At 38.1% G+C, this 27,248-nt stretch overlaps 1 protein-coding gene across 2 annotated transcripts in view; it reads right to left on the bottom strand.

Annotated features, from left to right (window-relative positions):
* Svep1 (sushi, von Willebrand factor type A, EGF and pentraxin domain containing 1) overlaps positions 1 to 27,248 on the bottom strand; it is a 179,092-nt gene that overhangs the window by 47,119 nt on the left and 104,725 nt on the right. For both annotated transcript variants that reach the window (XM_020173900.2, XM_074051284.1), the window contains exons 24-36: positions 26,545 to 26,746; positions 25,570 to 25,727; positions 22,876 to 23,077; positions 20,558 to 20,733; positions 15,063 to 15,187; positions 14,060 to 14,183; positions 12,897 to 13,067; positions 11,554 to 11,727; positions 11,054 to 11,173; positions 7,478 to 7,654; positions 7,109 to 7,193; positions 6,309 to 6,500; positions 5,107 to 5,274 (exon numbers count right to left, since the gene is read on the bottom strand). In XM_020173900.2, coding sequence (XP_020029489.2) covers positions 5,107 to 5,274; positions 6,309 to 6,500; positions 7,109 to 7,193; positions 7,478 to 7,654; positions 11,054 to 11,173; positions 11,554 to 11,727; positions 12,897 to 13,067; positions 14,060 to 14,183; positions 15,063 to 15,187; positions 20,558 to 20,733; positions 22,876 to 23,077; positions 25,570 to 25,727; positions 26,545 to 26,746 — 2,074 coding nt within the window. The remainder of the gene's footprint in view (positions 1 to 5,106; positions 5,275 to 6,308; positions 6,501 to 7,108; positions 7,194 to 7,477; positions 7,655 to 11,053; positions 11,174 to 11,553; positions 11,728 to 12,896; positions 13,068 to 14,059; positions 14,184 to 15,062; positions 15,188 to 20,557; positions 20,734 to 22,875; positions 23,078 to 25,569; positions 25,728 to 26,544; positions 26,747 to 27,248) is intronic.

Here is a 27,248-nt window from a genome sequence, read left to right as displayed (position 1 = left end):
TCATCTTTGTATCTTTAGGAGCTCTGGATGGAAAACAAAGTTCCTGACAAGGTTACTGATCTGCGGGTATGTGGCCCAAGTGAATTTCTGGTCAGAATTTATACTGCTCACTTTATTTGGAAAACCTTCAAGCTGGTAAACATATAAAATTAGGTTCTTGGCTGGTAATACTTTTGGTGTACCTTGTAGAAAAATATTTAAAAATCTACTATAAGGAGACAATCTGAAGTTATACCACATACACAAGCATGCTTTCCATCGTGAAAGGGTCAGCAGACAGAACAAATTACAAGATTAGAACTTTAACAAATGAAAATAGAAGAAAACTATCATCTAAGAATAGTATAAAGTATATTGAAGTGAAGACAAAAGACTCAAAATTCTATTTAAAAAGAAGTGATCAGAAAAAAGAGAAATATTAAAAAAATAACCAGAAATTCTAGATATAAAAAACAAAAGAAAGTAAAAAACTAATCAACCCTTCAAAAACAGACTGCAGATAGTAGAAGAAAAAATTAATAACTCAGAAGATATATATGAGGAAATTACCCAAATGTAATACAAGTTGAAAAATAGATGAAAAGTACAATGAAAAGGTCCTACACACACACACACACACACACACACACACACACACACACACACACACACAGACTTCTAGAAAGAAAAAAGAGAAAGTGAGTAAGAAGAAATATTTGCTTTGAAAATGAGGATTTTCAAAAATTGGTGGAAGGTCTTCATTCTCAAATGTACAATGATTAGTAAAGAAGATGAATGACAATAAAGCACTGATAGTTATATCATACCGAAGCATTAAAACAATAAAGAGCTGAGTGTGGTGGCTCACGCCTGTAATCCTAGCTACTTGGGAGGCTGAGATGGGTGGACTGAAGTTTAAGGTGAGCCAGAGCAAAAAAAAGTTCATGAGACCCCAATAGCGGGTGAGGTGGTGCATTACCTGTCACCACAACTGTGGTGAGGAGCATAAAATAGAAAGATTGAGGTCCAAGCTGACCTGGGAAAAAAAGCCAGACCCTATTTCCCAAAATAACCTGATCACAAAAGGGCTGGAAGGGTGATGTAAGCAGTAAAGCACCTGCCTAGCAAGCACGAAGCTCTGAGTTCAAACCCCAGTACTAGCACAAAACCAAAAACAAATACAAGGAAATAATAAGCACAAGTTAAAAAATAATCAAAGGGAGGCTGGGCACGGTGACTTCTGTCTGCAATCCTTGCTACTTAGGAGGTGGTTTGAGGCCAGCAAGGGAAAAAAGTTTGCAAAACTCCATCTCAACCAATGAAAGCTGGGTATGTGTCTGTCATCGCAGCTACGTGGGAATCACAAGCAGGAGGATCACAGTCCAGAATGGCCTGGGCAGAAACAGTGAGACCCTATTCAAAAAGTACCTGAAGCAAAAAGGTCTGGAGGTGTGGCTCAAGAGGTAGAGTCCACCTAGCAAGCACAGGACTGGCCCTGAGTTCAAATCCCAGTACAAAGAAAATTTAAAAAAACAAAAGGAAAAGAGATTACTTAAGGAGACTAGCAGTTCACCTTTCTCAATCTCAGCACTGTGTTTCTGTCATTTGGACCAGATAATTCTTTTTAATTTTTTTCCTGCACTGGAGATTGAACTTTGACCTTGAGCTTGCTAGGCAAGCTCTCTACCACTTGCACCATAGCCTCAGCATTTTGTGCTTTAGTTTATTTTTCAGATAGGATCTTGCATTGTTGCCCAGAGTAGGCCTCTGGCTGGAATTCTCCTACCTTCACCTTTTGGGACTACAGGTGTTTGCCACCACACCCGGCTTGTTTTTGAGATTGGTCTTGTTAACTTTTTTTTGCCTGAACAATAATCCTCCCATCTCTGTCTCCTGCATAGTTGGGATTATAGGCACTCACACCTGGGTGGACCAGAAGACTCCTTCTTATTTAGTTATTTTGTCATTTTTTACATTTACTCACATAAACACACTGTGTGGGCCACCTCCCTCCCTGCCCCACCCCCTGGGCATTGCATTTGCTAGGCTAGCACTTTGCCACTTGAGTCATCCCCAGCTCCAGATAACTCTTTTTTTTTCCTTTTTCTTTTATTATTCATATGTGCATACAAGGCTTTGTTCATTTCTCCCCCCTGCCCCCACCCCCTCCCTTACCACCCACTCCGCCCCCTCCCTCTCCCCCCCTCAATACCCAGCAGAAACTATTTTGCCCTTATCTCTAATTTTGTTGAAGAGAGAGTATAAGCAATAATAGGAAGGAACAAGGGGTTTTGCTGGTTGAGATAAGGATAGCTATACAGGGCATTGACTCACATTGGTTTCCTGTGCGTGGGTGTTACCTTCTAGGTTAATTCTTTTTGATCTGAGGCCAATAGGAAAAGGGGAACAGGTACTAGAGAAAAGGTTAGATCCAGATAACTCTTTAACTGGGAATGGTTTTGCTGTTCATCGTGAGGCATTTAGCAGTATCCCTGACCTACAATCACCAGATGCTGGTAGTGTCTTTCCTCCAGTGTGACAACAAAAGTTTTTTTAGATATTCCCAAATGTCCCTGGAAGGAAAATTGTCCTTGATCAGGAACTACATTAAATTGATAACAGAATTCTCAGTAGCAGCGCTGGAAGTCATAGGCATGGAATAATGGAATAATATCTTCAACGTTTATGGAAAAAACTACTCTTTTCTTCCCCAAATTGGCTTTGAACCATAATCTTCCCAATCTCTGCATCCCAAATAGCTGAGATACAGACACGAATCACAGTGTCAGCTCTATTTTTCTGTCTTTGTTGCTTCTTTAAATAAAGCACTCTAAGACATAGATAGACTTAACATTAGGGACTTAACAATTATGATACAGGTGAACTATTTGTGAAGAAAAATATGATTTATGAACCTAAAAATAAACTTGCATTCATCATGATCATTAATATTAAAAAATACCCTAAGACAAAAAAATTCTGGGAAATTTTAAGGCATTATTGAAGTAAAATATTACTATATTATTTGTTTCTGGGTAGTAAAATTATGGGTAATTTAAATATATATATGTATATATATACATATATATATGTATATATATACATATATATATTTGGATTTTCTAGCTCTATGTGATGGTCATGCATTACTTTTTTATCAAAAAAAATTCCCAGAAGGTGTGGATACCAAGAAATCATTTGGAGCCTGTATATTTCCTGAGGTTTCACAAACACTTACATGACTACTTTTAAATAGTCATATACAGTTCATGAGGGGCAGTTCTGACTGTGAGTCAATCCACAGTGCACAGCTGGGGCTTCAGAAGCCACTTCTACACTGGCATTTTAATATTAAAGATTTCTTGCTCACTTTAGAAGGTGCCAAAATTTGGAGTTCAAAAAGTTGGTCTCATGACGTTTAGAGCTAGAATAGTGGTTTCCTGAGGCCTGAGAGAGTGAGGGTGGGAAGGGGTGGAGAAAAGGGTAAGGGAGAGTAATAGAGGGGGTTAAACAAAATGAACCGACACTTAAACAATGAAAGACAGGAAAGTAAAACTGGTCATGTTAAAGGGAGGGTTCCATTGTGGGGAAGGGTTAGGGTGAATATGGTTGAGGAACTTTCTATACATGTTTGAATATGGAACACTGAAACCTGTCAAAGTCATTTCAAGAAAGGGAGTGGGGGACTATGGAGAATTATAATGGAAGGATGAACCAAACCCGGTACAATATATGTATATATGGAAATATTACCACAACCCCCTCCCCGTATAACTATGATATACTAATAAAAACGTTTAAAAAGAAGTGATGAATATTTGAATAGATAGGTATGTTTACCCTGGTGTAAATATTACATGATGTAAACATCAAAACATTATATGATACCCTATTTATATGTACCATGTTTTGTGTTTTTTTCTTTTGGCAGTACTGCAGTTTGAATTCAGGCTCTTGTGCTTATTAGGCAGGCACTCTACCATTTGAGCCATATCCCAACCCCAATATTTATGTTTCTATGCATCAATTTAAAAAAAACATTGGGATTTCAGACAGCTATTTATGCATCTGACTCTTTTGTAAGAAAGTATTGTCGCCACCTGCTGGCAGTCCTGTGCCTATGGCATAGTCATGCAGGGGTGAAATGAAATCCAACTTCCAGGGGAGCACAGAAACTCATTTAGGCTCCAGTCAGCTTAGTAATGGTAAGCTTATCGGGTTTACTAAGTTTTTTTTTAACTGACTAAGCTATGCATTATATAATTTTATTCTCACACTATCCCGCAGTATGGACCTTTAATGAACTAATTTTACATGAGAGGACAACGAAGACAGAGAGGTCACACCACTTCCCTAAGACCACACAGTTAGTGAAGGGCACATCTGAGATATAAGTCCAGAGAAAAGCAACTCCTTTCTGTTGTTGCTTCCAAATGTGTAGTGAGCACACTAGGAATGGTGAAAATATTTGATGAGGAAACATGGAAAAAGAAAAAGCATGATGACTGCAGTGAAATGCACATCTGATGACCTGGGACTTAACTATCTCTCAGTGCTTTATTGGCTGCCCCAAGATCATAAGCAGATCACCCAGAATGAGTCCTTCCCTTCTGTGTACCCCCAGGGCTTTCCTGAAGATCAAATGAAGCAGTGAGTGGGAAACCCTTTATAATTTGCTTCTTGTTCTTCCAAATATTATCTCTGGTTTAAGGAAGATCATCAGAAACGTACAAGCTTGAACTTTATCTATTTTGTTTTCCTGCAGAGATATCATCTCATTGTGGTGGCTTAAAGTCTTGCCTTGGTTTTGCAGAAGATAAATTCCTAAATGCTTGCTTAACTCTATTTTATACTTCTTCGGTTAAAGTAGAAAGATAGTTTTCACTGCATTGCCCAATGTCTGTTATTCAAGACTTGATTTAATAAGTTTAATGAATTCCAGGAAAACATTGTTTCCACAGGAAAATATGCTCCCTTTTGACTGTCAGAAAATCATAGCACAAAGCTTTTTTTGGTTTTGGCTGCCAGGAAATTTAATTTTATGTCCGATGGAGCCTATGTCTGCGGTCAGGAAATGTCCCTTCCTTTGGATCTTAATGTGCCTCTCCTCAGAGGCATGCTACTCACCCTTCTTTGCATGTGTAAGTGACAGTGCTCCCAAAAGTGAAGTTACTGCCAGTGATGACAGCATCTTTGATGGCAGGAGGTTCTCCACATAAGATAAGGTGACAGGTAGGTGGCGCTCTATCCCAGCTGCCAGAAGCCATGCATACAATGACAGAAGGGCCCTGTAAGCTACAGAAGGAAGGAAAGACTTGTCATCCCTTTCATTGATTAAAGTTTTTACTGCTGTGGAGATGAAATAGAAGGACTTAGGACAGAAGGACATAAGAAGTTTTAGTACGGAATGTTTCTTCATAGTTTATCGTTTTATATAAAAACAAGGAAATCTAAGCAATTTAAAACAGCAAATGGGTTAAGACAACGTAACAACAACTACTTGGTACAAAATAAAGTTTAATGTGCTCATTGGTAATGGTATAGGGCGCTTCTGAATTTGTGAATAGCAGATTTGGATAAGAAGGGTTAATGGGATAATTAGTATCCAGGCAGAAGGGAGACTCCTACCTCAACAGATGGGTAATCAGAGTAACTGAGAACAAAGGGCCCCAACCCTACCATGAGTTTGAGCATTTGAACCATGTTACTACTCATGACTCTGACCCCTGGTCCTCCTTTGACTTTACAGAGTTTGTACCCCTACGCCATGGCTACCCACCTTGGCTTGCAATGTGATCTGATTTCTTGCATTATGCACTCTACTTCCTGTTTGCTCCATCTGTTTTACTTCAGATCCTGTTGACTACCTTTCTGATCATAACCTGACTTTCTGCTTTGTTCCTTCAATTTGAACACACTCACCATTAATCAAATTAACCTCTTAGAGCACCAAGATCTAGGCCCTTACCTCTGCATCCTCACGCAGTCATGAGTATAAACTTGGTAAGCTGCTTATAAAAAAAAAAAGACTCATCACAAAGCAGTCATCAGGTAATGTGTGTTATCCTTCACAATTTTTGCTTTTATCATTAAAGTCTGAATGCTTAAGCAAACAAACTATATGGGTTCCCAGAGTCACAGTTAGACTGAAGAGTTCCCTGGGTGTTTACTGCAAGTTAGGCCTCAGGAAGCATGCAAATTTGAGAATTATCTTTATGTTTATATATTTGTTTTTAAAGTCAGCCAATCACATACAAATGAAACCTGGTGAGCACACAATGAACAGCAGAGTAGTATTATAGAGCTGGGCTGGGGTCTCCACACCTTACCTGTATCCATCCTCACACGAATATGATGCTGTAGAAAGGTATGTTAGCCCACTCAAAATGTATTTTCCATTATTTATGTTTTCAGGATGGGAACACTTCACCAGTTCACACACAGGAGAAGAATTATTCCAAGAACCGCTAGCAAGACAGGATGATTCTTTATCACCAACTAAAATATATCCTTTATTACACCTGAAAAAGAGGAAAAATATAGAATGTAATTTATTTTCCGTAACTTTATCAGTACCAAGAATCTCAAAAATTATTGGGAATTTACATATACTTGGAAATTTCTCTTTTTCTCTGTTGAAATGATACTTTCCAACAATGCATTTTTCAGGGTTGTTGAATACTATTCTTAAGCAAAGGATAGATTAAAGAATTTGACTGGTCTCCAATTTATGCCACAGATGAGTAGCTGCAGACAGAAATTCTTGGTTCAAGAGCGGTGTGTGCTAGTGGAAGCTCCTCTGCTATCAGACTTGGAATCTCAGCCGTTAATAATAACTAAGAGTATTCATTAGCTGGAAGTGCCTTCCTCCAAAGAGCTATCTTCATGGCGCCTCAAGGGAACACTGGTGGCAACAGTAGGCTGCTGGTCAGGGGATTTAAGGGTTCCAGATATGACTGCCATTAGATTATTGGATTATATTTCTTCCCAATAGACCTCATTCAATTTTTTTACTTCACTCAATTAATTCCATATTAATTCAGAAACATCCTTTAGGATTATATCCCCACTTTTATACTGCCGGCATGCCATTAACAATTGTAATGTGACTTTAATTGTTAATACTTACGTATATATCACTTTACTGCCATAAGTAAATGCTGACCCATCAATGCCACCATTTTCTGGAATAGCTGGTGCACCACAGGAAACAGCTGAAAGGAGGGAGAACAAAAAGCGAGACTTTCCAAGATCATGTGTACAAAAATCTCTGAAAGCTTGAGGGACAGTTCTAGATTTGTCTTGAATTTGTGATCCTCCTCTTCATCCTCTTCTCATGGCCTGCTTTTAGATTTGGTGTTTGTTTTTTGTTGTTCATTTAAGCACCACCCTAATACTTGAGTTTCAAATACAAAGAAGACGTAACAGTTGACATGTCTACATGTGACTTTTCTTAGATTACTTAACATAATTAAACATGAAAATTTGCTCAATGTACCTTCACAATATGGTCGTAGGTGACTCCATTCTCCAGACTCCAAACATGTGATTTTGGTCACTCCTATCAGCTGATGTCCTTCCTCACATGTAAATGTGACTTCAGCACCAACTGTATAAATCTCGCCAAAAGAGTGGCCATTTTCTGGATTTCCTGGAGCCTTACATTTTATGGGTTCTTGAAACAAAGAAAGTTTTGGTGGAATATGTGATTTCACATGGCCATGCAAAGTCTCACAGCTAAGGAATTCCACTACATTTAAAGTACCCAAGAAAATACTGAGAGAAAAACTTTTGTAGGGAGATATGTGAAGGCCAGGGACTCCTTGGGGAGTAGGCCAGGAGTATAAAACATAATATTTTGAAACAGGAATGACCAAAAAGGAAGTTGTTTATTGGGGAAGTAGTGATGGTGCAGGAGCATGGCTGAAGAGGGCTTTGCCCCTCCCAATACACCATAGCCCACTCATTTTTTTTTTTATTTTTATTTTTTCCCTTTTTTATTATATTCGTATGTGCATACAATGTTTGGGTCATTTCTCCCCTCTTCCTCCCACCCCCTCCCTTACTCCCCCTTACCCCTCACTACAGGCAGAAACTATTCTGCCCTTGTCTCTAATTTTGTTGAAGAGAGAGTATAAGCAATAATAGGAAGGAACAAGTGTTTTGGTTAGTTGAGATAAGGATAGCTATACAGGAAGTTGACTCACATTAATTTCCTGTGCATGTGTGTTACCTTCTAGGTTAATTCTTCTTGATCTAACCTTTTCTCTAGTTCCTGGTCCCCTTCTCCTTTTGGCCTCAGTTGCTTTAAGGTATCTGCTTTAGTTTCTCTGCATTGAGGGCAACAAATGTTATCTAGTTTTTTGGGTGTCTTACCTATCCTCATACCTCCCTAGTGTGCTCTTGCTTTATCATGTGATCAAAGTCCAATCACCTTGTTTTGTTTGCCCTTGATCTAATGTCGGCATATGAGGGAGAACATACGATTTTTGGTCTTTTGGGCCAGGCTAACTTCTAGCCCACTCATTTTACAAGAGCAATTGACTTGATCTCCAGCTGATACAGTGTTGTACTGCAGGTTCAGGGTCATACCCAGCCTTCCTTCCCAAACAGACTGTGGATGATAAGCCCCTCTAGGTACAAACTGGGCTCAGTTACCACTGCTAAAGCAATGTGGTTCAGCAGTACAAGTGAATATGAGGCAGGGTAAAGTAAGGAAAGGTCAGGACTCTTAGACATAAACGACAACACACTGTATTTCAGATTGAGCATTCTCTCTCTTTCTTGCTAAACTTCCTTTCCAATTGTAAATACTTGCAGCGCGGTCCTCTACCCCATCCAAACCCCTCCCACTTGCCTATTATTGGTGCTTGGGAAATGCCAGGCCTTTCCCCTCCCACAGATTAACACCATTTTTTAAAAGCAGCCTTCAAACAGAGAGCTCTCTGCCTCCAGCTTCCTCCTGGCCCACCCTGGCCTTTCGTAACTCCTTCCACTAACTTCTAATAAACTTTTATCACCATCCTCGCATCCTGCCTGGATGCACCCACGTAGGATGTAAGAATGTGGAATTTTCTGTTTATCAATGCTACAGCAAATACAGTGCTTGAATTCTCAAAATGGGAGCCTACATTAAACCTTTCAAAAGGTCATTTGAGCTATATAAATTAAAGAATTTAGGGCAAACGCTCTCAAAAAAATATAATGCAATCATAATGCTGGATTTTTGAGAAAAAGAGCCAGAGGTAAGCACAAAGATTTATGTGCAAAGATGTTTATTAAATGATTTTCCATAGTAGATGTCATCTAGTTTTAACATATTGAGAAAAGTTAATCATGAGAAATCTACAAAGGAGGCTAGCAGGAATTAAGATCATCTTCTCAAACTACTTTGTGACATAAAAAATATGCATGATATAATATTATATGAAATAACTGAAAATAAAGAACCGCTTATGTGTTTATATATACATCTATAGGTATATACATATTTTAAGTACATAGCATATAGAAAAATATTGGAGTATATACCTTGGATTTCTAAGAGGAGGCATTTGTGGGTGGTGGGATTAAAGATGATTTCAACTTTTTCTTGTTTTAATAATTAGCATATTTCTTCAAGGAAGTTGTGGGGCTTAATAATTAAGAATCTTTGAAAATATTCTTCAATTTACATTTATTTGACTATATACATATATAGATTAAAACAACACCCTCTTAGTCTTTCATAAACTCACCTACAACACCAATCTCATATATTTCCTTACCCTTCCCATATACCTAACACTGCTAATATAATTGTTAATACATTTTTTTTTAATACTTACATTTCAATAATATATTACAGTGGTTGCATGCATTTTGAACCTAAATTTAGAGTATCTATTCAGGCCAAACCGCATGGTAAGTTGGTTTCAAAGCTCAATGTCTGATATGTTTTCCTTTCTTTCTGTAATGTTTTCTTTTCTGTCCTGTTTGAATTTTAGCATCTTCTTATGACTTTGTGTTTCAAAATTTTAATAGAAGTGATATCTCTTTGTCTTCTATTGTGTATAAGTAGTCCTTTGAGATTTCCTTTTGGTTCCTGTGTTAACTCATTTTCAGTGTCATATTATGGGTCTTCAGGATTATTTTCCCTTCACCTTAAGTAGGATTTTTTTTCCCAGAATTCCTACATTTTATGTTGTTTAATTTTATTCATCTTTTAAAGAGATGTATCTAAATCAAGTATTTCCCTAGGCTAGTTTTGCATTGTGTTCTTAAATAGTACACAAATAGTATACAAATTTTCAGCCTGAGAATAAGATAATGTATTCATAAACATCTGATAGTCTCTGTTTAACTGAAAGATTTCCTATCTTATCCTAGCTTATGTTTCTTCTTCTATTGTGTGACTCACTGATATTTTGTTTTGATTGTTACTGTTATTTTTTATTTTCTCTCTCTATCCTCTCTCCTGTTTTACACTGGGAAGCATGAGCTCTATATCATGTATAACTCCTGGGTCTTTTCTCTGTCTCAAATTCCAAATTTACTTTTAGAACCTATAGCCAGATGCTTTAAACCAGCATTTTAAATTTCTCTTTACTTTCTATCTTACTGTTTTCTGGTAGGTGTCCTTACACTAAATATAGAAAGGTATCAATGGTTGAGAGATGTGTCAGTATTATCAAAGTTCTTACAGAAGAATGCAGAGATGTGGTAAGTCATGATAGCTATTTTCTTTAATGATATAATTTTGTATGACTGAGGCAGAGGACAGACATTTTAGGTGAAGTTGTGAGAAAGCATTTTCTAGTCTTTGATTAAGGCAGAAAAGCTACAGATTATATTTCTAGGTCCATTCTATTATTCTTGTACTATGTCAACATTTCTTCAACATCCTGGCAACATAGCTCTGGGCAAATTTAATACCCTTTTGGTTGTTACTTGGAGTGTGTTTTATATTTACCTTCTCCATCTATCTGCATACCTTTTGAATTTGTAATTATTGTCTACTTCCACATAACATAGCTTTAAAATCTAGAGTTGCATTAAAAATTACAGTAGGAATTTCCAATTACACATATGTTACCTGCACACTTTTTGCCATCTCCTGTGTATGGCGGGATACAAGAGCATATGTAGGATCCGTTTGTATTCAGGCAAGAGGCATACACATCACAATCTGATCCAACTGCACACTCATCGACATCTAAATGGAAGGCAGCTTATGAATCAAACATTCATTCTTACTCACTACATATCACTTAGTGTATAACACTATATATTTTTATAAAATTTAAATATGACAGTCACAATAATATTGCAGATCTATCATAAAAGCTACCACATCTTTAGTTTATTGGTTGGCAAGCAGAAGAACAGGGCCAGGAAGTGATAGTCTTACTATCCTGATAGAAACTTAAGACATTTTTGATAACTCCAGGGACAGACAGCTGCCTTGTCATTGTGGTTTGACCTGAGTTTACTGGGACGAGATGAAGTTAACAAAGGAATGCTAAAAGAGCCTCAGGAATTTGTGGTTGTTGAGTTAGAATAAACCCACAGAGCAACTGCCAACATTGATCTCACCAAGGCATGATGGTGAAATGCCATTCCAGCTTCCATTATCTGTACAGAACATCCTTGAATCACCCAATAAGTAGTAGCCACTGTTGCACTGGTAGGTCACTGTGCTTCCAGCATAGAAGTCCTCGGCTGAATAGAAGCCATTCTCCAAGGGGGGAGGCACCCCACAGCGAATGCCTGGAATGGGACCAGGAAGAACACACTGCTTTAAGAGAAAATGCTCAAAACACATCTTCTTTGTGTTAACCTTGTTCTGTGAAAGTTCAGTTAAGCAAGAATTTTTCATTGCACACAGACATTGATAGGAGAGTGCTCTAGGAGTGGTAGCTGGCTGGAACCACAAGTACACACCCAGCAAGCAGCACACTGTCTGGCTCATAGTAGGCATGGCATTCATTCATTAAAAAAACAGATGTCCCAGGTGCTAGGTTTACAGCAGTGAACCAGATGGTCAAAGCTTCTGCCTCATGGAACTTACTATTCAGTGAGATAGACAAGAAACAGGTAAATGCATGCCTGTTGTCAGGGGTCAAGTGGTGCAATTCTATTCTTCTGTCTAGAATGGTACTTTTGACTCCATCAAACCCCTTTCTTGTAGTTTGCTACCTGCTTAATTTCTGCAGCTCTCAGCATTATTATTTACTATAAGAAAATAATGGCTGGGCGCCAGGGGCTCATGCCCACAATCCTAGCAACTCAGGAGGCAGAGATCAGAAGGATTGTAGTTTGAAGCCAGGTGGGGCAAATAGTTTCACGAGACCCTATCTCAAAAACACCTTTCACAATTAAAGGGCTGGTGGAGTGGCTCAAAGTATAGGCCCTGAGTTCAAGCCCCAGTACTGCAAAAAGAAAGAAATAGTATCATATTTTACTTGCTTATTTTTCTCTCTCTCCTATTAGAATGTAAACTCTGTAAGTTCAGTGACTTTTTCTCCAAATGTTGCATCTTCAGAACTTACTCAGTGCCTGGCACGTGGTAGGCACTTTAAAATTTGTTGCGTAAATGAACAATGGGTACACTCAGCTCAGGTGACTTCTTTGTGTTTTTCCACCCAGTAATGAACCACCTGCCTCTGGGCCACCAGCCTACACAGTCTGCCTTTTCCCCAAACCTAGTTCATGGAGTCACTTTAGGTGAATTTTCCAGTTGTCTGTTTGGGTCTTTGTCGCCCACCTTCCTTATGGTGCATGGCACAGTTCTTTACACAAAGGAAGAATTCAATGGGTGTTTGCTATGTTTGCTACTGTGAAGTATTTAGCTTTTGTCTAGGATTCCTGAAAAGTGTTCTTTTGGTTCCAATGTCTTTCAAGAGCCATGGGAGCGACTTAAACAAAAGACAGCTCACGTTCACAATAAGGGAGGGGTTGTGTCCATTGTCCTTGATTCAGACAGTACTGCACAGGGTTCCCGACCATCTGGAAGCCCGGATCACAGAACAGACTGACTTTGGAGCCTGGCTTTAAATCTCTTGATGCAGTTCTCAGATGGGGTACTGATCCATCTAAAGATGGACAATCTGAGGGCAAAGAACACAGGCACAGAGCTTGTAAGCAACACAACAGCAGTTCCACCCAGCCAAATCCTGTTTTGTGGGAGAGCCACGCTACTGAGAGTAAAACAAGTCAGCATGTACACTAATCACTGGCAGGCAAAATTATTGGAAAAAACTACTCAAGCCAACAAATAATTTTCCCTCTTTCAACAGAAATCTGATAAATATTTTTTAAAAGAAAGTGGTATTTATGAATATTAATGAAATGTTCTCATAAGTTACCAAAGGCCATGAATTCTAGGACATTTTAAGAAACTCATTTAAATATTAACTTTAGGAAAGAATTTTGATTCTCCAGAATCTATTTAATGTGTGAATGCAAAATTCATTTCTTTACTCCATGTTTTACATGTTCCTAGAAAGTATAGGACCAAAAGAGTAACCCTATATCAAATAAGAGCTTAGAACTTTAGTGGGCATTTATACAAAATAATTGTTCTTCCTCTCACCCTATCCTCCTAATCTTATTTTACCTTTGTCCAAATTTTATCCCCAGTTAATTTGTATTCTGTTATGTAGAATGTATTTTAGCATTCCTTGGAAGAACATAATATATATATATATATATATATGTAATATATATATATATATATATATATGTATGTAATGACAAAGAGAGACAAAGAGGAAAAAAAAAGGAGGAAAACTGGTCTGATGGTCTGTTTATTCCCCACATGCTAATCTAGTGAAAGAATAGCCAATATAAATATATGAAAAATACCAGCAAAAAGCCATATTATATAAATTTATTACATGGTTTATAAGGACAAATTCAAATTAAGATCTATCTATCTATCTATCTATCTATCTATCTATCTATCTATCGATACCTTACTACTAGTGAAGGAGTATATTGCCAGGCACCCATGATTCAATGACTTGAGAATTCTAAATTATCTCCATTCCCTAGAAAACTCCAAGAGATGGTAAAGTCCATGCAAGAAGGAAATTCTCACCAGAACAGAATATACTTTTGTAATCAATCTTCACTTTTCCCTCAATTCCCCACAAGAAATCAGGCCAGGCTAACACATTTCCTCTACTGAGTTCCTCTGGGCAGGAAGTAGCCAGCAATTTCACCTGAAAGTTTAAAAACACATCTTTAGATAAGTCTTACTTGTTCCAAGAAGATGGAGTCATTATGTCATAATTTAGTTCTATGAAAATAGCCACAGATTTTTTTTTTTGGGTGGAGCTGAAGGAAAGCAGGATTTTGCTGTGATCTCAGGGGCAATAAGAAAATTCTCTTTCCTCTCCCTCACCTCCAGCATTTCCTCTCCCACTTAGTCTTAAAGTTACCTGAAAATATGAATCCTAAGCATAGAGTTTCTTGTCTAAACATTTATAGTTTGTTAAGAGATTTTGTAAAAACCTTCCCACCCCACAATTCTATGTCTTTGACCTCTGACATAGAGTTGAGGAAACTAAGACTTTGGGAAATTCTGCCACTATAATAACAAGAATGAATCCTTACTATGGGCTAAACAATGTCAAAAATGTATATGTTCAATCCTGTCAAAAATCTGCTGTCTCCATCTTTTATAGATAAGAGAACTGAAGCTTAAATAGATGGGGGCAACATGTTCAGAACATCCCAACAAGTCTGTGGTAGAACTGGGATTTGAATCCTCGCTGAGTCCAGACTGCCTTCAACTACTAGCTTATCAGTTGCTATCTAGGCATAATCTTGTGCCAGCCCTAAGTTTCTGCAAATCAGAGAGCTTTGAAATATTCTCTATGATTCTTTCCAGTTCTGAAATTATAAGATTTTTATAAAATACTCATTTCCAGTAAAATATCAGAATAATACCAAGAAACTAAAATGGGTGATCATTGAAAATTACTGATAAATTCTGATAAGAGTTTACAATAAGATATGTCATCATTAGGCTGTTCACATTTTTACTAGGTTTGTACCTTTGCATCTCATTACTGTCATACAGTGAAAATGGAATTGACCTGCTGTGGAGAAAGGACATAGTCCCAGAGGTTGAGCTGGCTTAAGGAGCCCACAAAAGACTCAGCTGGGTTGAATCCTTCTCCTTTTTTGTCTTGCTCTTGCCCAAGAACTAATGCACCGCCACCTAAAGACAGACAAAGAGAAAAAAAAGGAGGAAAACTGGTCTGATGGTCTGTTATTCCCAAAATGCTAATCTAGTGAAAGAACAGCCAATATAAATATATGAAAAATACTAGCAAAAAGCTATATTAATAAATTTACTATATGGTTTATAAGGACAAATTCAAATTAAGCTTATATAACAACTTGAAAATAGTTGGATGAGGCTCAGATTATTATATTGTATTTATAAATATATAAGTATAAAACTATACATAATACATATTTATATAAGCATAACACATATTATCAACATAATAGGTAAGTCCTACCTTGCTTACTTCTGTCTAAGAAATTACCTTCCATGACAGGCTATTAGTGGCTGTTCTTCATTTTTCATATTTCTTAGGCTACAATGCTATAATTTGTATTACAAATTCCAAGAAACCTTCTAAAGTTGCCTGGGACCTCCTAATTGTTAGATCCAAAGGAAACTTCAGTATTTATCTCTCATGACTTCTCTGTGTCATCTATTTTTATTGGACATCTCATGCTACTAAATTGTCTCTCCTGGTTATACTGAGTGGTCTGTGTTTGTCCCATCAGATCTACCTTCCATCTTTCTCTACTCTGCTCTGTGTTGCAAAGGTTGTACTTATATGCTACACCACCTGACTTTCTTGTCCTCTGGCTTCAAAGACCAGTTTGTGATGGGGCTGCTTTTTGTCCCTGTCTACCGTGATTACTTCTACTGAGTGATTTCTCTTCATTACTGGCTTACCTAAATTCTGGCAATGACTCCTATATCTTGTCACTTCAGGCTCATCCCTTACAACTTTTCATTATTGCTAGCCATGTGTCTTTTGCTAGCATATTTTGGTTCTCAATTTTGCCTGCCATCATGTTGAATCCATGCCAGTTATACTCTGTCACTAAAAACAACCTTGCCAATTTGCTATAAACTTGTATCAGATCTATATTTTTAGCTGTGTGTATCTCTGTCACTAAAAATACAAGAGATTTCAAACTCAATAGTCTAAAACCAAATACATGATCTTCCCCCTCCCATCAACTTCTTTCCTTAGAATTCTTATCTCAACTAACATACTTTTCCATAAGTCTAGTCACCCAAATTGAGGCCTGTCAATCATTTTATGGTCTGAATTGTGTCCCCATCCAAATTCATACACACTGGGATGGTATGCAGGAAAGTAATTAGTCTAGTTGAGGAGGCACCAGAGAGCTTACTCTCTTTCCCTCTCCCATGTGAGGTCAGAGTGAGGGACTATGAAAGTCCAGAAAAAGAGACCCTACTAAGAAACAGAGCTGGCATCCTAATCTTAGACTTATAGCCTTTGGAACTATAAGAAAGTAAATTTCTGTTATTTAAGACACCTGAGCAGACTAAGAGAGCCACTAAGGCTGTCAACTGGAGTTCTGTAATATCATGGACTCTAATCCTGCCTATCCTTACTGCTGTGGTCAGACAATCATCTCCGTAGCTGGTTACTATAAGAATTTTGTGGTTTTATTTTCCTGTTCCTCCAATTGACTTTTCAATCTTCCATTAGGGCTTAATTTTTTAAAGAAATAAATGTTCCTTTCTCAACATAAAAGTAACATAATGTTCATTATCAAAATATCATAAAGGAATAAGAAAATTAAAAAACAATCACCAGTGATCTCACCATCTAAAGAAGAGACAGTTGGAAGCAAGGACCCACTAAATTAAATACAGAAAACAGCCCTGACACACCATTTTATTTATAATACTACTTCTTATTGAAACATCTTTAATGTCTTCCAACTAACTGAAGAAAACAATGTGCATTCCTTGAGGAACATATACTGGCTTATTACAGTCCAACAGCAGGCTATTTTTCAGCTTTTTTTCCCATCAGATCTTCCTTTTCTTTTCTTCCACATACCCTTTGCTACAGCTATAAGGAATTTTCAACCACTTCTTCTCTTATAAAATCCATTCATGGCTCCCTGCATGAGCATGAAGAGGTCTTTTCATCTCTGACATCTATCACCATTCTCCTGCCCAGCCAGCTCAGACTCAGCCTTCAAGACAGGTGAGTTGAGTTCAGTAGATGCTTGTGAAGCTACTAGTGACGTGCTGTCCACAATAGCAGGATCTGGACTTTTGCAGATGTCAAGGCAGAGCTAACTTCTTTTTCTGCCTCTGGAAGGTTATAATTCTAAGGAGAGTGTATGTGTTTTGGTACTTTCCAGTACAGTGTGACGAATAGGACAATGGAGTTGTGTAGGATGATGGAAAACTGGAAGAAATTGAATGTGAGGGAGAGAGAGATTAGGGACTGGGAAGACTTTCAGATTTGAGTCTTCATCATTAAACAGGAGTTAATCTTATGTAGATAGGAGCTATGAAGAGCTTCTAGGCAAAAGAGTGAGTAAAAAGCAAGAAAGAATAAAGTAACATGGTGTGTATGACATATACTGAGGATGTCTGTCCATAGCCCCTGGGATCGCTCCAACCACTTCTGTGTGTTTTAGTTCTTAAAGATCCCACACTTGGTATATATGGAATCAATATGCTAATTTAAGTAGAAAGGCAGAGGAGGCAAAGAAATAAGTCAAAGGTATTAGACTCCAGCAATGTGATTTGAGAGTCATTTCAACTTTTATACACCTTGCTCTTTACTTATCTCTAAAATGGCAACAATTACTCTCTATCACACTCATATGATCATCATGACAAGAACATTCTGCAAATTTTATAAAAGTATTAAATTTACATAAAAGGGTAATGGGCATAAATAGCATTACAACAAACTTTTGGGTTGTATATTGGTGTCCTGTTCACATATGTTTTATAAAGAGGCAAATGTCGATAGACCAAGATATTTTAAATTTGCTGAATGTGCTTTCATCAAAATCTTATACATGGTATCCTAATCTTATAATCGTATGTCCATCTCAATCTCCCAATATTACTATCTTACAATGACTTATTTGATCTTTCTAGTTTGTCTGTTTCCCTTTCCTTTTCTTCCAGATTAATCTTCCCCAATCCATTTCTTTACAAATGGACCTTTGTTGCCTACATTCATTAAATCTCATGAGCTTTCTTCTCCCTCTTTTCCTTATATAAAATACATGCCCTTGTCCTTCCTTACAGGTAGCGCTGCTCTTTGAGGCTGTCATTTCTGCAACTTCAACACTTAGGCTGCTCTGTTGACAAGACAGGTTCTTGGCCAGTACTTAGGGGGTGGATATGCGTCCAGAATCCATGGATCTGTTTTGTCTACCTCTTCAATAGTCTAGGGTTGTTTAAGGAAGATCTCCTTTCTCCTTTGCTTTTCATGTGCCCAAGTTTCCCTCCTAGTAGAGGCATAGTAAATGCTTCTTCTTGTTCTGACATTAACTCTCAGTGACCTCCCTTTACTGGGGTGTATTTTGTCTTTTGGTTAAAGACCTTTTTATTAGGGATTTTCACACATGCCTTATTGTTGCATTCTGATCATGTTAGGAACTGCCTGACTGCTCTTCCAGCCACCTGCCTCTGCCATCTTAAAATTCATCAATGACTTATTATTATTTTTAGGATGAAAGTCTCAATCCATAACCTCCCCTACAAGGCTTTATGTGATCCAGCTTTGACCTGTTTTGGCCACATGTCCCTCATGCCCTCTTTCATTCTGCTTTCCAGATGCATTGGTCTCTTGTAGCTCTTTCAGTAAGGGGCAATGCCCTTCATGAGTTAATTCCTGGTTATCCTTGAGAATTCAGCTAAGACATGGTTCCAAGCCTCCAATGGCTCTTCATTCTACATCAGCTCTTTGGTTATAAGCTTTTATGAAACAGGACTTATTCCTCCACAGTGTTTACTTCAGTGTGGAGTCACACATCATTTAGTGTGATTATTGAGTTAATATCCCACTCCCCCTTCATAGTGACACCTTCTGGAGAGCAGGGAGCACACGAGTTTTGCTCGGCATTGGGTTTCCAGGTGGATGGCACCCACCTAGTGACTCACCCACCTAGCAAATGCTCTAATGATCTTCTTAGTATTAAAAAAGAAACAAGGCATAGGCAATAATTTCTAAAAAATAAAATGAAGATCTTTTGGGGTTTTGCAAAGGTAATCTCAATATATTTATTCTTGTTCAATAAAACTAACTTCCAGAATATATTAGTTAGTTCTCATTTTTGCAGTACTGGGGCTTGAAATTGAACTTGAACTCAGGGCCTTTACCTTGAGCATCTGCCAGCCCTTTTTTGTAATGGGTATTTTTGAGATAGGGTCTTGTGAACTATTTGCCTGGGCTGGTTTTGAACTGTGATCCTCCTGATTTCTGCCTTCTAAGTAGCTAGGATTACAGGCATGAGCTACTGGCACCTGTCTTATTAGTTAGTTCTTAAGATTTTAAATTATTTTTAGTTTTAGTTTACCTAGGAACTATTTTTAAATATCTGAAATAAATGACGAAAGTTAAAAATAATGTCATCAGTTGGGCACTAGTGGCTCACATCTATAATCCCAGCTACTAGAGACATGGAGATTGGGAGAATCATGATTTGAGGCCAATCCCAGGCAAAAAGTTTTTAAGACCCCATCTCAATCAAGAGCTGAGCACATTGGCATGTGCCTGTCATCTCAGCTATGTGGGAGGCTGAGACTGGGAGGATCCTGGTTCTAGGCTACCTTGCCAATTTCAATAGAAAAAGCTGGATGTGGTGATACACACCTGTCATTCCAGCAATTGCAGGAAGCATAAAATAGAAGGATCATGGTTCAGGATGACCCACAAAAAGTCAGATCTACTCAAAAATAAACAGACCAAAAAGAGCTAGAGATGTGGTTCACGTGGTAGAGTGTCTGCTTAGCAAGTCCCAAACCCTGGGTTAAAACTGCCACCAAAAGAGAAAAAAAATCCAAAAGAAGTCATCTACATCATCTTTATATTGATGTATCTAGATAAAGCAAACTTATTGCCATGTAAACTTTTGCATTTTTCAAACTAAAGCTCTCTGCATCTGTATTTTTTGGAGAGGTTGAGTTCTATTTGATAAGGGGCATAAAAGATAAACAGCTGTTAGTAATAGTCCAGCTTATATACTGATCACACCCCTCCCAAAGTCCCTAAAACAAACAAGCAAAAACACCAAGAATTAATTTCCTCCTTGGAAAAAGTTTAGCAAACACCTTTTAGCTCAGTTGCTCTGTGGTAGTATGAATCTATATTCCCAAAGGCATTTCTTATACACAATCACACAGTTCACCTAGAAAAAAGCAGACTCTAATAGCTTAGAGTCTGGATGATTGAGGAGAGGTGGATCCCTGTCTGAAATCAAGGACAACAAAGGTAGCACACAATACACTATCTCCAGAGATGGACAGAACTATACTCATTTTGCTGAGACATACCAGGTATGGGTGTACCAACGGAGAGGCCAGTACCACTGTCAGATAATTTCCCATCGATGTAGACTTTCCAGACTCCACCAGAACTTGTCCAAGTAATTGCAATATGATGCCAACTGCCATCGTTCACTGCGGGACAGTTTGTAATCTTCTCCTTGCCATTCACATAAAGAACCCAGCTGTGGAGAGAAAGGTTCCAGGGAAGACAGTCATTAGTCATATGTTGCAATCCTTTCTGTGGGGCATGTCACTACTTTTCTTCTTTTTCTTTTTTTTGTGGGTAAAGTACTTTATGCAAACCCATTAGTCATTTTTTTCCATTTGATCATATTTCATAGAAGCAGATTTGGTTTATTAATTACACTAAATTGTAGGTAATCAGACACTATGTTTTTCAACTACTGAGTGGTAGGAAAAAGTCATAGGATAAACCAAGAAAATTGTCCAATTTGGGACAATTCACCACCTGGCTATTGTGGAGAGTTAAGAACAAGTGAGAATTGTACAAATGTCAGATATCCTTCCCTTGGAATGTATGTTTCTATGAGCAACATAGGGATGTGTTTCACACATCCCATGGAAGGAAAGTCAAAAATTCATGTGTTTAAACCTCATTAGCAATGTGATGGTATTAGGAGGTGGGGCATTTGGGATAAAGTAGGCCATGAAAAGTAGGTATGGAAGTATATAGCTATAATACCAGCACTTGAGAGACTGAGGCAGCAGGACTGCCAGTTTTAGGTCAGCCTGAGCTACATAGCAAGACTCTGTCTCAAAAAAAACCCCAAATTAAAAATAATAAAAAGAGGCCCCAAAGAGACTCCTTGCTGCTTCACCATCTGAAGACATAGCAAGAACATGTAGCTATGAATAAGAAAGTAGTCCTCACTAAACAGATTCTGCTACTGCCTTGACCTTAGTCTTCCTAGCCTTCAGAACGATGGGGAATACATTTTTGCTGATCATAAGCCACCTTATGATTTATGTATTTTGTTTTATCAGCTAAATGGTCTAAGGCAGTTACCAGAGTAGTCACGCAATAGACAAAGTACCTCAATTCAAAGAAAAAAATAATTGGAACTAAGCAAGGGTGGCCAGTTGGAAGAGGTTTCCAACAATCACATCACTTAGGGAAACAACAAAGACAATAAACATTTTAAAGTGAAAACTCTTCAGAAGCAAAAGGATAAAAAGAAATGATTATGGAGAGTTGATAAGGCAAAAATTAATTCATTAAGTACCTCTCATAGAATCATCTCAAACTCTATTCAAAGATGCTTATGAAAAAGTAATATTTTTGTGATATTGCTTCCTTTGTGCATTTTCCCCTCCCCATTCAAGCAGGCAACAGGTTGTATCTATAAATATTTTGCCTCAAGTTTTTGTTAACTTCTGAAATTTTTCCATGAAAGCTTAAGTCCACTAAGAAGAGCAGTGTTTGAGGATGGGGAGATTTCCACCAGATTAGTGATACTCCTTGCACTTACGGAGAGGAGTGAGAGCTCTTGGGTCTCTAGAGCCTTCAACCTGTTCATTAGGCCTACAATGTTGGTGGACCTGAGAGAAAAGGCCCTGTGGGACATATCAGAGTCTATCCGGATTAAAGGCATGGACTCACAGCCTTGCCAAGGATTGCACATATGGAATAGAATAGTGATCTTAAAGGGACCACAGAGGCTGAGCCAGTGGATGTCTGAGAAATGAGACGTGTAGACAGATGACCAATGGTTAAAGTCCTGCCCAAGTCTGCAGCTCTTTAGCAAACCTCTGGGTAAAACTGAAGTGACTTTACAGATACTGCAGAGGGAAGGGGCCCTGGAGTTAGAATTAATTGATCCTGAGGACTGCATATTAAGCCTGAGGACTGGTTCATACTCAATCCACCTGTCTCCTATGGTTCAATAATGGCACTAAATTCCCTTATCCTTTGGAGGACTTGCTATGTGAAGAAAGAGCATCAGTTTTAGGGTCTGGGTTTGAGAGCTAGATCTGCCCCTCCCAGAGTGTGAGATTTGGGTGAAATCATTTAGTTTTGCTGAAATTTTGTTTTACCATTTGTGGAAGGAGCACTAATTCTTCAGGCCATTGTGAAATGAAGCAACACATGAAAACATGAAAATGCGTAGTAAGCAGCAAAACACAATATGTGAGTGAGCAGCTATGATTGAAACTTTGCTGTCTTACAGAACTTGTCCAGATGTTCTAGTTGGCTATTGTAATTCTTCTGCCTCAACCCTTCATGCTCCCTCTTCCCCTATCCCCCAATGTCACAAAGTGAAGTCCCACCAAAAAAAAAATGAAGTCCTGGCACTTCTGCTTACCCATTATAATCAGTTAGGAGGAAGGTATTATCTCTGTTGTCCTCAAGTGCATAGGAGATTGGTGTTCCATAGTTGATGAGGTCAGAGGATTTCATCCAGAAGGCACAGGTTATAGCATGGAGAGCTGGAAGCATGCCATCTAGCATGACATATTCATAGATGCCAGAAACTTCGAAATCCAGGTTAAAACCTATAGACTGTTCTGCAACCAATAAGGAAGTGTGCAGACTGTGGCATTTGTGAGGCATTTCCAACAGTCTAAAGTAAGTAGCACTACTGTCAAAGAAGCTAATTTTCAGTAAATAGAATTATTTGAGAAGTAATTTAAATATATACAGATTATTTACAAAATGCATCGCATATTATTTTAAATGAAATAACCAGTGAGTAGGAAGGTAGGAAAAGCACTCAATTGTGGAAAGAAGCAGAGAAATAAGGGAGTCTTTGGAAAGGAGAGGTATAACTGGGGTGTTATACAAGCTGAAAGATCAAGTATGTTTGCTTATTGATGAGAAGGAATCAGTGGAGAGGAAGAGATTGATGTTGCAGGAGAGAGCACGAGGAACTCAAGGGCAGCATCTGCTCCCACTCAGACATTCCCTAGCTCGTGAGCAATTCAGCTGCGCCCCAAACATGCAAAATCCACTCCATAAAACAAGAGCCCTTCAGCTAAAAGATTCTAGAAAGCACTTTAGCATTGATCTATTGATTCTCAAAGGTGTCCGTGGATGCTTACCTTCTAAGTCAAGTGGCTTAACATTTTCCTCTCTAAACATATAGAAGCATTCTGCTAAGTTCAATTTTATCCATTTCCCCTTACATTTCTAAGTCTCAATGGCCTCATCTCTGCTTTTGGGGTATTGATCATAGTATCTAGTTTATTGGAGGACTGTGAAGAGTAAATAAGTTTTTATTGTTATTGCTTTGTAATATAGTTTGAAGTCAGGTATTGTGATACCTCCTGCATTGTTCTTTTGACTGAGTATTGCCTTGGCTATTTGTGGCCTCTTGTGTTTCCATATAAATTTAACAGTAGATTTTTCAATCTCTTTAATGAATGTTATTGGAATTTTGATGGGAATTGCATTAAACATGTAGATTACTTTTGGGAGTATCGACATTTTTACTATGTTGATTCTACCAATCCATGAGCATGGGAGATCTCTCCACTTTCTATAGTCTTCCTCAATCTCTTTCTTCAGAAGTGTATATTTTTCCTTGTAGAGGTCTTTCACATCTTTTGTTAGGTTTACACCTAGGTATTTGATTTTTTTTGAGGCTATTGTAAATGGAATTGTTTCCATACATTCTTTTTCAGTTTGCTCATTGTTAGTGTATAGAAATGCTAATGATTTTTCTATGTTGATTTTATATCCTGCTACCTTGCTATAGCTATTGATGATGTCTAGAAGCTTCTGAGTAGAGTTTTTTGGGTCTTTAAGGTATAGGATCATGTCGTCTGCAAATAGGGATATTTTGACAGTTTCTTTACCTATTTGTATTCCTTTTATTCCTTATATCTAGCAATAAAGGAAATGCAAATTAAAACCACGCTAAGATTCCACCTCACCCCTGTTAGAATAGCCATCATCAGCAACACCACCAACAACAGGTGTTGGCTAGGATGCGGGGAAAAAGGAACCCTCTTACACTGTTGGTGGGAATGTAGACTAGTACAACCACTCTGGAAAAAAATTTAGAGGCTACTTAAAAAGCTGGACATCGATCTACCATTTGATCCAGCAATACCACTCTTGGGGATATACCCAAAAGACTGTTACTCCAGAGGCACCTGCACATCCATGTTTATTGCGGCACTATTCACAATAGCCAAGTTATGGAAACAGCCAAGATGCCCCAGCACTGACGAATGGATTAAGAAAATGTGGTATCTATACACAATGGAATTTTATGCAGCCATGAAGAAGAACGAAATGTTATCATTCGCTGGTAAATGGATGGAATTGGAGAACATCATTCTGAGTGAGGTTAGCCTGGCCCAAAAGACCAAAAATTGTATGTTCTCCCTCATATGTGGACATTAGATCAAGGGCAAACACAACAAGGGGATTGGACTATGAGCACATGATAAAAGCGAGAGCACACAAGGGAGGGGTGAGGATAGGTAAGACACCTAAAAAACTAGCTAGCATTTGTTGCCCTTAACGCAGAGAAACTAAAGCAGATACCTTAAATCAACTGAGGCCAATAGGAAAAGGGGAACAGGTACTAGAGAAAAGGTTAGATCAAAAAGAATTAACCTAGAAGGTAACACCCACGCACAGGAAATCAATGTGAGTCAATGCCCTGTATAGCTATCCTTCTCTCAACCAGCAAAAACCCTTGTTCCTTCCTATTATTGCTTATACTCTCTCTACAAGAAAATTAGAAATAAGGGCAAAATAGTTTCTGCTGGGTATTGAGGGGGGCGGAGCAGGAGGGGGTGGAGTGGGTGGTAAGGGAGGGGGTGGGGGCAGGGGGGAGAAATGAACCAAGCCTTGTATGCACATATGAATAATAAAAGAAAAATGAAAAGGAAAAAAAAACAATAAAAAAAATAAAATGAATAAAAAAAAGTAAATAAGTACACTGTGCTTAGCATGGTTTTGCATGTAGGCAGAGCATAGTAAACATCGATATTGTTAGTATATTACTGTTTCTAGCATTGTTAATAATAAATTAGTTCATATATACCTGTCTCACACCTGCTGCCTGAAAATCCTGGCCGACATTTACAACTGTATGAGTTTAATTCATCCATACAGGTAGCCTGATTTTTACATGGGTTAGACTGACATTCATTGATGTTCAGTTCGCAACGTGACCCCGTGAAACCTGATGCACACAGGCACCTAAAAGAAAACAAAGTGTTGTAGCAATTTGAAGAGTTGCAGAAAGATGTTAAAGGGAGTCTTCCATTTGTGATGACCTTGTTGTATCAGAAGGCTTTGAAAATCGAAATGAATGCTGAAACATATTTTCCATATCTGAATAGGGTTTTATTGATTAGGCACATTTTTTAGCTCATCTGATTAAAGCTATTTAAGACAACATGTACTAGAAATGTAGAAGCAAAAAAAAAAAAGTGGGAAATAGTTCTGATCCAGGTGAAATATTATTTATATATTGTGGTTTCTCTATGCAAGTTCTTGGACAAATATAAAAAGTTCAAATGGCCATTCTAAAGCCTTTCTATATGTAAGTCACTGTTGATAGCATTGTAGTAATAATTCTGCTTTACAGTAAGTGTAACTGTGGCTACAAAGGTGAAGTGATTTGTCCAAATCTTCTTGTTGCTAAGTGGTAGAGTGGGATTCTGGACCTTGTTCTCAATCAGTGTGCCAGTCTCTGTGGTAGGCAACAAACCATTTAAGCCTGCCAGAATGGAAAATATAAATGTTGTGAAATAGGAAATCACAGTCAGGAAGTAGAACTATAACTTGCCAAGAGAAGTGGAGAACGTGCATTTGCAGAGCCCTGTATATCAATTTCTTGTTAGCTACTCCAGGGATCATTGCAGAAGACACATAAGGATCCATGTGACAAATGTTCACAGCAGCATTACAAATGGCTGAGTTGAGAGTCACAGTAATATTCTACAATGATTCAAAAAATGAGAGACTAGCCAAGAAAATAAAAACAGGCAAAAGTCCAGACTTAGCCTTTTACCTGAAGCCACTGGCACCATCCTTACAAGTGGCTCCATTTTGGCATGGCTGACTGAGACACTCATCAGCGTTTTTTTCACAGCGGGTACCCCAAAATCCAGGTGGGCATTTGCACAAGAACCCCCCAACTTGGTCTTCACAAGCTGCATTATTTAAGCATGGGTTTGATCGGCATTCATTGACTTCCACTTCACAGTGAAGACCTGGGGATGGATGAGGAGGAGAAAGAGTCCAAATGATAAACTCGCTAGGAAAACTGATCAAAGAGTTGGCTTTTTAGAGGATGCTGCTTCTGAAGGGGTGACACCACTCAGAGGTGGCAGAGTCACCGGTCTCTCAAGCAAGTTCAGGACCCATGTTGTAATTGTGAGTCATTTTAGGACTCCACAGTTTTTGATAATCTGCTGTTTTTATCTTCCTTCTGAAACTAAAATTAGTAATGGACATCTACTGAGATAATGTTAAAAATATAATTAGTACATTTAGTTCAAAAATTTTCATTGTTTCTTTGGCGTTTCCTTCATGGGCTATTTTCTTTCTTGGACTTCTTGTCACTGAAGAATTTTTTTTTTAACTAGTTTATCTTGCATGAGTTTGCAGCATCCATTTGTAAAATGTATTATTTTTCTCCATTTACATTCATTTGTAAATATCATTTATATCATTTGTTTCCAGGTCTTTCCTGAAAGTTTACCTACACACACA

This window comes from Castor canadensis, chromosome 13, assembly GCF_047511655.1.
Source record: "Castor canadensis chromosome 13, mCasCan1.hap1v2, whole genome shotgun sequence".
Classification (NCBI taxonomy): domain Eukaryota; kingdom Metazoa; phylum Chordata; class Mammalia; order Rodentia; family Castoridae; genus Castor; species Castor canadensis.
Note: the sequence above shows the minus strand (reverse complement) of the source record. Positions and strands in the feature narration are given on the sequence as shown.